At 34.4% G+C, this 12,330-nt stretch overlaps 1 protein-coding gene across 1 annotated transcript in view; it reads right to left on the reverse strand.

The window, feature by feature from the left end:
- The window catches only part of LOC308563051 (transmembrane protease serine 11C-like), a gene marked incomplete at both ends in the record, with an annotated part of 50,704 nt that overhangs the window by 15,464 nt on the left and 22,910 nt on the right, over positions 1-12,330 (reverse strand). The window contains one exon of the mRNA XM_081149724.1: positions 11,543-11,610. Within this exon, the coding sequence (XP_081005850.1) occupies positions 11,543-11,610 (68 nt within the window). The remainder of the gene's footprint in view (positions 1-11,542; positions 11,611-12,330) is intronic.

Here is a 12,330-nt window from a genome sequence, read left to right on the forward strand (position 1 = left end):
TAAACTGTCTTAGGCTTTTGAAATGAGATCCTTAAGTTTCTAAAGGGCCTTTTAGAACGCACATTGGACAAGAAGTTAGTATTTAGGATTAGCACTTTCAGTTTGGGAGGCTCCCAGCTTGGCAATCCTGGGTACCCTGTGAAGGTCTGCGTTTTGATGGCGCAGCTCTGGAGTTTCATCCAGCAAAGGACACTTTGTGATTCCTTTCAGTTCATGCCCATTGCTTTCTTTAAGACCCATCTTAAGAGGTAGCTTCTCCAAGAAGTTTTCCTTCTTATCTCCCTCTTCTCAGTAAATACCTTAGCTTCACGTTCCCTTGACAATGGGCATTTAGAAGTTTTTGATGCAAAATAACCATCACCTGGTAATAGTCACTTGTTCATTCTAAAAAAATTTTTTTTCTCTCTGGAACTTATTTCAAGATGCTTATTTTAAACGTATCTTTTCTATAGTTAAAAAAAATTTATTCTGGGAACTATACTGATTTAAAAACTGCATAAAAATAAAATATTTAGGCAGTGGTTAATAGACCCAATTACAACTATAACAGAATTTATAGACTTATTTTATGCAATACTTGTGAGTGAATTCATGACAATTACATGGTTTTTAAAGTTGAACAACTAAGCTGTCATTAAACACAAACCACAACTATTCTAACTCAGAACACACAGAATTCTTTTGTGTTTCTTCAGAACTTCTACAGAAGAGACACAATGTAGGGGGTACAAAGAGTGGGAAAGCTGATTTGGGAGAAATTTCTGAAGTCTTTAAGTTTCAATTTCTACCTGGCTTTAGTTGATAGACTTGGTAAAAATATTTCTTTCCTTTTAACATAGAGCTATTAATATTTTGAATGCCTTTTCTTGCCCTTGTTGGCTTTTATAAGCTTTAATAAAAGCTCTTGGGTATGTATCTTATAGGAGAAATAAATCACTTTAAGGGAAAAAAAGGAAAATTGGAATTTATTATATGGTACTATTTAAAATGTTTTGCATTAAGAGAAGCAGAAAAGAGTCCTAAAAGAAGAATCAGTGTTTTTTTTCTAGTAGCTCTAGTACCCCCACGATCTTATCTAAAGCGTTGACGAGCGACAAACGATTTCAGGCTGCTGAAATGGAGGATGAACTATCATCATTATGTTTTAGTAGGAGTAACTCTATAATGCTATATTTCAGAGTCATGAAAAGGTTTCTAAATTTCTCAAACCATTAGAAAAACTCACACTGTAATTCATTTAAATGATATTTGTTAGGACAGTAACCAGAGATCTAAGAACATGAGAGATCAGGAGCCAGGTTCATCAGGATAGTAAAGATCTAATCCCCAAATTTTGCGTGTATATGTTTTTTGTAATGTAATTAAAAATTTCAACATTTAGTATGAAATAATAGTAGATTCAGACTCATTTGTAATAAATAATTTTTATGCAGTCTTTACCCAGTTTTCCCCAAAGGTAATATCTTGCAAAGATGTTATAAAGGTAACATCTTCAAAACTATATCGTACAGTATCATAATCAGGGTATTAACACTGATACCATTAAAATACAGAACATTTCCATGATCACAAGGATCTGTCAAGTTGCCCTTTTATAGCCACATCTGCTTCCTCCCATCCTATTCCCTCCTTAATCACTGACAACCGCTAACCTGTTCTCCCATTCTATAATTGTTTTAATTTCAGGAATGTCATATGTTCACATAAGTAAAATAATTCAGTATGTAACTTTTTGGATTGGCTCCTTTCACTCAGCATAGCTTTCTAGTGATGGATGTCTATAGTAATGTCAGAAAAGTAGGTAAGTTTCAGAAAGAATTTTGTAAAAATATAATTTTAAAGAGAACTTGTGTTAAAGAGAATTTTATTAAAAAGATAAAATATTCAGAAAGTTGGCCTACTTAGAGTTATTTACAATAAATCATCAATGGTCAAGATCTTATACTACTTAGAATATTTTAAGAAAAATTTTGCTGATAAAATAGGTTTATAGAGCCGAAGATTAGTTCTTGGTTAAGAAAGGACACTCTGGGCAACAATATGCTTTAAAAAATGTCCTCTGGGATTTATCAAAGAGTGATTGGTTAGTCAATTGCTTAAAGCATGGTACAAATGCAGCCATGCATTGTCTCAGGATCAAGCCACATGAAAAAGGTATGTTCTACTAATAATCCGTATGTCAGTGTTGGCCAGCTGCTCACAAATTAGAGCTAGGCCAGAGCTTTATTTTTCTTGTAAATCTTTTAATAGTGGGTCAGGACAGTCATCTGTATGAAGTTCTATGTTATTATTCTTTTTATTACTTCAACATAATTTGAGTTTTTACTTTAACTAATTATAATTTAGCATAAGTATTTAAAATATTTTTCATACCTATTCAATGGATGGTTAAGTGTGTACCAGCATGTACAGGCATTTTTAAGGAAACTATTATTTAAGACAAATTACAGTGATACTCTTAAATATGGCCATTAAAGTTATGAGTATTCAACTTTTTAAGGCATTTTATTTCAAACCCTCACTTTAGCTTGTGAGGTATTTCTTAACTTTTACAAGGAATGACTTGGATTTTTTCCTCCCAGAGCTTCCAGAAGAGAGCCACCATGTGGTCATCTTTGCGGTTGTGTAGTTGATACAACTAGTCTAGTGTTACATTTTCTTCTCAGCTTTTGGCTTGAGAGTTTATGGCAGTGATAGTCAAGTGCATCATGCCATGAGGTCAACTTGTTTGATGAGATATCACTTGAGTTGTTTAACTTGTCCTCTCCTTCTTTCCTTTTTTTTGCATTAAAGTTCGAATTATATAAACATTAAGTATCATAAATATGTTTTGGTTTGATTGTTAAGCTATAAAATAATGAGATCATGTAAGCAGTCATATTATAAAATAAAGGAGCATTGTGTTACTAATTTTAACTAGTCTCTATTTTAAAGGACTGTAGTATTATTTAAGCATATATGAATATAAATTTGGGAGTTTGGAAATGCATAAAATGGTTCCCCATTGACACCAATGATATTAGGTTGAGAAATTCTCTTTTTGAGAGATTTTTCAGGAAACTGTTCTTTCACAGGCAGGAAAAACTATACTATCTATGGTTTTCTAGGTTTATGCTAACTAGTCAATTTGAAAATATTCTGATTTTAGTGAGTTTAGAATTGGTGGAGAAGACATTGTTTCTCATTGATTGTTAGTACCTTGGAACATAGTAGCACTGCCATTTTTCATGGAATTCAGGAGTGAGAGGAAAACTTAATTACAATTATGTTCATGGGTTTTAATAAGCGAAGCACTCTTTACATCCTAAGTCTGGGGTAGCAATGTCTACTAATAACAGACATGTGGCAAACTTGCCACCAGCCCTGTTCAAGTGTGTTCTGGAAGATAATTAAGCTCTAAAGCCCTAGAGGGCTTTATTTTTATGAAATGAATGAACTTCTAATTTATGCATCTGGAATAGTACTAATTATGTATCATTCTTGGAAGAACTGAAAACAGTCACACATACCTTTTCTCTAGGGATTAATTCTTTCGCGGAACCTCAGTTGAGAAAGCATCTATATAGATATAGATGATTAGATATAGATATAGATATAGATATAGATATAGAGATAGAGATAGAGATATAGATATAGATATAGATATAGATATAGAATAGATATAGATATAGATATAGACATAGATATAGATATAGATATATGTAGTCCTTTTCTGGTTTTCAGTTACAGCTTTGATGTTATGGAATTCATTAATTCACCAAACAACCATTAACTCCTTAACTGCTATATGCTAGGCTCTAAAAATATAGTGGTGAGCAAAGCTGGACATGGCCTCTGCTCTCATGGAGATTATGATCTGATAGGACAGTCAGGACTAAAATAATCACTTTAGCGAATATATCATTAAAACCTGAGATAGGGCTATGAAGGAAAAGAATGGAGCTCTCTGAGAGCTGTGTCAAAGGAATATAACTTCCCCTGGAAGTGTTGGCCAAAGTGGTGATGAGGCCATAGAGACCAGCGGACTGGAAAACAGGGCTTTAGATGTGGTCCAGTTTTCAGCTGTTTTCGTCCAGCAGCTTGTGAACAGCTGCTGTTTGCTTTTACCAACTGACGACAGCGTCAGGTCCAATCCGCATCCCACTGTTTACACTGGAAGAGCTTAAGATATGTTTGTGAAATAAGGCTACTAATTGTGCCTTTTGTCTCATGCACTAACTCAGTGTGAGCTTTACTGAGAGGGCAATCCCCTTTTCTCTCTGAATTCCCCATCATGCCTAGTAAAGTGTTTGTACAGGTACTTCATAATCATTTATTAAAGTTAATATTTTATAATATTTGATTTTAACTCCTTTCAGCAATTCTCTAAGTTAGATATGGATTTACATAATTTCTTCATTGATTTAAAACTGAGGACAGAGTGTAGAAGATTTGGATCTAGAATGATTGACTGCACATTTGGAAAAAGAAGGCAGAAATTTTTTCCACTAAGAACTTTAAATCTGCAGCTAAATTAGATTTTTAGTGCATCTCTCAGTGTTAAACTGATTCATAAAATAGTGTAGAGAATGCATAGAGCACTTAGAATCAGAAGACATGGGTTCAAGTCTTGGATCTTCTCATTATTTATTTTATGACTTAGGATGAATCACTTTATCGAATCTTCTTTACCTATAAATAAGACAACTAGGCCAGAGATCTCTATGGTCTTTCTCAATTCTAAGGTCTTTCAAATGTCCACTGGGCAATGAATAATGCATTTTCATGGATTTGGTCTGGACCAAAACCCAGTAACCTATTTTCAATATTCCGGATTTTGCCACTGATCTGGGGTAAATAACTTAACATGCATGGCTGTTACAGAGATTACAGACTCTAAGTGAAAATACTGTGAGATTTTACTCCTTAGTCAGGATGATGCATGGCAAATGTTTTAAATATCATCAAACAATACTCTTTTTAGATACTAATTCCACTATCATTTGGTATGTGCATAGGAAAAGAAAATGAATTTAATGTTAGTATAAATAAAAAAATATAAAGTAATATTTTATCCAAATTTCCTCAGCCATAGTCACTATTTTATTAAACAAATGAATAAATAAATTAAGCCAATAATGATTTAAAAATTTCCTGGTAATGATTTCCTGGTATTATAACTAAAAATTACATAAAGTGATTTTCCTGGGGTAAGTATAATTATTAAGTACTGAAATGTTAATGGACACTTTAATTGATTAACTTTTTATTTCTACAAAAGCTATAATTTTTATCCCTTGCCTCAATTGCCACTGATTTTCTTTTTTTATGCCTGAGACTTGTAAAATCTTTTAAAATGGGCTGTTGCCTAGTTTTGAATTCATACATAAAAAGCACATAGGTATCATCCCTAAGATTCAGTTGGCTGTGCAGTGAATATCCAAGTATATAATTATCAGAAGAATGATGGTTGGGAAAATATTATTTTGTAAATTTGTATACATAGAAGAAAATCATCTTGGTGACTATTTATTAAGTGCTTGCTCTATGCTAGGCACTACGCTAAGGGCTTTAGATGCATGTGCTCATTTTTATTTTATTTTTCAGAATAAACTCTATGAAGCATATGAACCACAGTCTTCTTTAAAGATGAGGAAGTAAGGCTTTAAGAGACAAAATGCTTTGTTTCTGTAGGGGGCTTAGGGGTGCGGATGTGGAGTTACTCCTACTGCACTAGTGCTCTGGGAGGTCATTCTCCTTTAGAAATGCCTCTAGTTCCTTCTTCTCACCCATAGTGGAGCCTGAGTTTGGGCTTATAGACAGGCTATTAATAAAAATAATGTCAAATCTATCTGTAATCTCTCTTACTATCTATATATGGAGGCAGATGACTTTCAAATCTACAATCCATATGACATATATTTTGAGTGTTTCTTTTTCTCCACATAAAAGCCCAACAATTAATAATACTTACTCTTATCGGTCTTGTTTTTTTTAAAGTGCATTAGGTCTTTTTTAGGGATAAATGGTGATGGAAAAAATTAATAAAATTAAATAATAAAAAGTGCATTAGGTCTTTTAAATACTTTAAATACATTAGGTCCTTTAAATACTTTAAATACTCACAACAACCATATGAAGTATTTTTTTATTATTATCATCATTCCCATGATGAGATAGTTAGACTGAAGCCCAGAAATGTTAAGTAATTTTTCCAAAGTCACACAGCTAATATGAAGAGGACCTGGGATTTAAATCTCATAGCAGGACCCATGACCTTAACCACTATTCTCTATCTCTTCTTTCTAGGCATCATGATACAGAAACACTGGTGCTGTAGTCAGCCAGCCATTCATTGTAACTAACATCACTGGCCAGTATAGGAAGGTGTGACTTTTTCCACTATGTTAAACAGTTTGTGTGAAAATGAACCTCACAACCCTGACATCCTCACAAGCAGGCTCTAAGTAACTGAACTAACCAGGCAACAGAAGGACGTCCGGCTATTCAATAAGACGCTACGACAGCGACCTTGACTACCTAAATGAGCTTCCGTAGATCCCTAAGCCAGAGACCCCTTTATGTGGTGATCAATGAAGATTCACATTACCTTTAAGTACGAGCTGTCTGAATGTGCGCTTTGTGTCAATTTACTTCATTGTGGTTTTGGAGGACTCGCCCAGTTGGCTGCTGCGTTTGATCCTGCACTGTGACCCCCCAGTCAGTTTCAGGAGACACTACATTCTGCTGAGAGGTGGGAAAGGAGGGAGAGGGAGTTTCTAAGCAAGAGGAAGAGGCTAGGACAACACCGAAGCACCATCTATACTTAAGTGTATTACACTGAACAGTCACTGCTCTTCATAAAACTGTAGGATGGCACTGTAATAGATAAAGCCACTGAGAAAAATCATAAATCTGGAAGACATCCAGAAAGTCTGTTTTCCTGATATCCTACATAATGTTCTTAAAGTTTGGAAAAATACAGGGAATATAATGCTGTTTCTTAACTTGTGAGTTCATGGTTTTAGCACATGAGTTTCCCAAAATACATCTTTGCTGGAAACTTCTCTATAAATTGGAGAGCTGTTTTATTTCTCTGTATTGTCTTGAGGTCATGACACACAGGATAAGCTGGGTGATAAGGAAGGTTCTAAGAGAAGGCATCAGATCATGGGAGGAGAGTCATTTCAACCACATGATGACTTCTTATCCAGGAGAAGCAGGTTCAGGTTTTGCTTTTTGAGCCTTTTGATGTTTTAGGCAAATGAATATTTGGTCTAGATTCCCTGCACCCCCAAACATTTAGTCCTTTTAGTCCATCCTGCAGGGGTAGAGATACTTTTCTGCCCTTGTCAAATTTGTTGTACCACAGAACTGATAGCCTTGCTTAGCTGTACTTTTTATCAAGACCAGAGAAACACTCATTTCCTGGGAATGGTGGCACATTTGTCCCTACCTTTTAGAAGCTGCCATTTATAATAGTGTTAGGTGAACAAGAATAAGAATTAGATTGTGCGTAAGAGTAAGAGACAAAGTCTATTAAAGGCCTATAAAGAAGCAAGTTAAAGAGATTCAAACTAAATTCTGGAATTTAGAAGCCTAGATTCTTGAGACATCCAACAGAATGGAGAGAGAAATCATGACCCACAGAATGAGTCATAAATAGTTTGAAAGTTAAAGGTTGCCTTGTGTTGAAAAGAAACATTATTTGGGAACCTGATTAATTTTTTAAAATCTATTATTGAATGAGGTTTAATTCCAATAGTACAAGGGTGATATTATATCAAGAAATTGATTAAAATGAACCTTGAATACTTTAACAGTGATCAAAAGCAACTGTATATAAAATGATGCTTTAAAGAGAGAAGTGTTGTTTTCCTTTGCATAACACAATACTATATTCAAATTAAAAGTTGAAAATCACTCTATGCCATATAGAAAAATGCTTACCTGAGACTTTCAATGAAGAAGAATCTATATGTAAACATCCAGTTTCACCATTTAACATCTGATGTAAAATGGTTTCAATCCTATCCCGACATTTTGCTGCTTTATTTTTACAGCAGAATGTAAACTTCAGCACAGAATGTACTATCACTTTCCCTTTGGCTTGGCTGCAGAACAGAAGTGGACAAATAAATTATGCTTTTATTACTGAGTCTCTATCATTCTTAGTAGAGGGATTCTATACTATGTTAAGCAGAGCTCCTGGCGGCTATTTCAGTTTCTCCCAAGGGCGTGGAACTGGCACTTTCTGGACATGGTGAACAGTAAGACAGCGTGATTTAGACGCAGGGAAACTGAGTTTGTCTTCTAGATTCACCGTTTGCCACCTCCTTGACTACAGCAAGCTGTTGGCGTTCTTTGTACTTAAACTTCCTCATCTCTATAATGGGGATGGTAATATTATTACTGGGTTCTTGTAAATACCATATAAGATAATGCATATGGATGTATTTTGAAAAATTTAGAGTAGTGGGCAGAAATTATTTATTAATATAAATGTATCTATTTATTATAAATCCAGTATGGACTCTGTATAAAGGGCCAATAGCAAATAATAAAATGATGTGTTACAGGTAAGATGAGAGAATAGTTATCTTTTTTTTTTTTTCAGTGGAAGCAGAATTTTCAAGAGTGGGCCAATTATCTCTCACCTGTTGGAAATCATGATTGAGCAAAACGAAAAACAGACTAGATTTATTAAATTTGTAATTCTGACTTGAAGATGCAAATACATAAAATAAACAAAATAAAAACAAATAAACAAACCAGAAATTTTAAAAGGAGTAACTACCACCGACTTGATGGACCGTGTCTTCTGCTCTGTTCTCTTTTCTGTGGCCCCTCACCTCTCTAGGTATTACTCTGCACTTGTGCATTTGAAAATCCACAACCACCCCGAAGCTTTATGAGACTCAAGAAAGATCCTGGAAACGTCCGCTTTCAAACCTTCATAACACTAATGATCAAAAACAGAAACCATGGCCAATATCTAAGATTATAAATGATTATGAAGCCTTATTATTTTAATATTTTTTTTCCAGGATAATTCTAAATTAAAGGATTAGCTAATTTTTATATCACTCCTTATTACTTTATGTTTTAGGGTATGTGTACATATGCTTTTCCTTTGAGAACTACACATGAACTATTTTTGTTTCCTTTATACAGTATTAAGCATTAGTTATTACATGCCAATTTATTAAGTATTCTCACCTCTTCTGCTTTTATGTAGGTGCAATGCTAATTTTTCATCCCTGATCTGTAGGGACAACTCTTTATTTCTTATGCAATAGACAAGGACATATTGAATTACCTTGTTTATTTAAAGATTTTGTCAAACCATGGATGTCACTTTGACTTTTTATCCTGTGTCAAATAACAATCTAAAATTAAACTAAATATAGACATATGGATTATTAATCTGACATCATTAGGGTAAAATGATCTTTTCTACTGAAAGAATGAACTAAAAGTTATTTTAATTTTACCTTCTTTTGACTCATAAAACACTCTTTAGTTTTATATGACAAATGCATGTTTTCCTTTACATTCCTGAACTTTTAATTAATTAATTAATTAAACAAACATGTATTAATTAGTCCAGGCAATATGCCAGACATAGTTCTAGGTACCAGCACTGTATCAGCTCATGTAAGACCACAGGATCCTACTATTGTGCTAGTAGGAAACAAAGAAATAACAAGAGAACAAAGAAATATAATATTCATGATAAATTCTATGAAGAAAATAGAGCAAGGATTTGAAGGGTAGAGATGGGAATATTATACAAAGCCTCTTTGAAGTAAGAGCCTCATAACAAGGAGTGAGTCATGCTAAGATCTGAAGGAGGGATGTTCCAGAAAGAAGGAACATCAAGTGTAAACACCTGGACCAAAATAGCCTTACCATTCCCCTCAGCATTATTAAATATTTGACAGGCTTCTTCGTGATTCTAGGTGCCCGATAGCCCCCCTTTTAGATCATTTACTTTAGAAAACTTGTAAATGTAAATAATTTCTCTGCCCTTCAAATTATAAGTAAACCTTTCAAAAGGCTCTTGCAGTTTAACCCCAGAAATGTTTTTGTCAAGGACCTGAAAGCCATCTCTTTGAAATGTAACCATCAAAGGTGGTAGCCCCTCTATCTCTCAGTTTCAGTGGGAAGGTGAAAGCCTAATCTTGGTGGGCACCTTACTCCAAGTTGTAAAACCACCTCCTGTCATGAAGACATGAGTTTAGTTTTCTTTGGGCAAAGCCAATGATGCAATTTGCATGTTTATTGGAAAAATAATAGCAGGTCAGTAGTATGACTATAAAGTCATGGTTGAAGTCAAGGGTATGAGATGTCAGAGAGAGGAAGGGCCAGGTCAGGTAGGGTCACGTGGATTATATAAAGAGTATGGAATTAGTGGGAAATGATCAGATGATATTAAGTAGGGTATTATATGCTTTTCCAACTCACTTTGACTGCTGTGTGGGGAGTGGATTGTAGTGGAGCAAGAGTGAAAGATGATTAGCCAAATTGATGTAATAATCTAGATATACCTGCTTGGGTTCAAACTACAGCTTTATTATTTATTAAATGTGTGACTTTGGCAAGTCACTTAACCTGCCTTTACTTCAGTTTCCTCATCTGTAGAATGGGAAACTAATATATAAAACCATACAGCGTTGTTATCAGGTTAAATGGGTTAATATATAAAAAGTTCTCTAGGGGTACTGGTTAAGAACATGAATTATTTAAAAATAAACCAAGATAAAAAAATAAAAATAAACCAAGAAAGTTTAATAGCACCAGTTCTTGTTTTAAGGAGAGGTAGATTCCAAAGCACGTTAACATTTCTATTTGTGCTTGTAGTTATTCTTCTTTTCCTATCTATTGCAGGTTGTCTCTTCCTCCCCAGTGTTTGGATAAACATCTTCACTGCTAGAAAACAACTGTAGAACTGGAATTTTAGAGGGGCAGGAAGACAAGGTAAAAGAATGAAGCTGGTTGGTGTCAGTACATGTGTGTATGTCACAGGAGTGTCTGGGACTGCTGCAAACCTTACGGCCTCAGTTTCAGTGCTTTGTTGTCATGTGGGAATGTGGGCTTTGCATTGTCAGATCTTTTGAGCTTTCAACATTCTGAAAATTCTTTTTTTTTATGTGCAATTTTCTAACTCTTACATTTAATCCACACTCTAAGCTAAATTTACCCCATTGGCTACTAGTTTGCCAGTCCTGGGTCAGACGTTCTGTTCACGGCTCTCTTATCTTACCCATTCTTTCCTTAGCTTGAAATCATCTACTGATTTTAGATTTCTCTTTACTCGAAATTCACAACCAACAGGAACTCTTGATTCTGATTTAATAATTTCTCAATAGACCTTGAACACCTTTTTCCCCCCTTTTTTTCCTTTTTTTTACTTTTGAAAATTCTGGTGGTTTTGAAGCCCCAAATTCAAATTTGTTCCAACCCTTCAATTGCACACCAAGCAAAGATATTCTGCTCGTACTAGGTGGGAAAGGAAAAAACAAAAAGTCTATTCTCTGTGCCTCCCAGGCTATTCATATACCTTACTTGGACAACATGAGACCTCATATACTGTCTTCTCAGTTTGGATCCATGAAATGTTTCATTTATCTGTCAAAAAGTAAAATGCATAATGATTATGTTTTATTTTTATTTTTAAGATTTCATTGTGGAGAACTTCAAACGTACGTGAAAGCAGATAGAATAGTGTAACAAAACCCATGTCCCCGTCATTCAGCCATACCAACTGTCAATAAATGGCCAAAGTGGTTTCATTTCACTACTACCTACCATCGTAGGAATTAACTAATTCTTCAGTATCATCAAATACATAGTATTAAAATTTCCCCATATCATAATTCATTTAGGAAGAAGATGCAATGTGTTAAATATGTATCTTTTTGAAAATTATCTTTGTACTGGCTCAGTTTATTCATAAGTGTCTCTAAATAAAAAAAATTATGTGGCACAGTGAGACAAAATATTTGTTTCTAATGGTAGCATGATATATCAGAATATTCATTTTGAAGAGGTGAATTCAAAAGACCAACTAATAGATTTTATCTTCTTTGTTCAGCCTTTTATTGAGCATCAATGTCATAACACATACAGAAATGTCCCTAGAAGGTATGTTTCTTTTTTTGTGTGTGTACTATGGCAGTCTCCTTTCATGTTTGGACTGAAAACCATTTAGCCTGATATTTCAATTATATGCTACTGATGGGTTCAAAGTGGGATATGTAGAAATCTCAGAGAAATTTTATGAAAGAATCATTTTCTCAACTGCTCCTGATCTCAGCCTAAAGGATGATTTCCCACTGTAGGACCTTT

This window comes from Miniopterus schreibersii (genome assembly GCF_964146895.1).
Source record: "Miniopterus schreibersii genome assembly, chromosome: 1".
Lineage (NCBI taxonomy): Eukaryota > Metazoa > Chordata > Mammalia > Chiroptera > Miniopteridae > Miniopterus > Miniopterus schreibersii.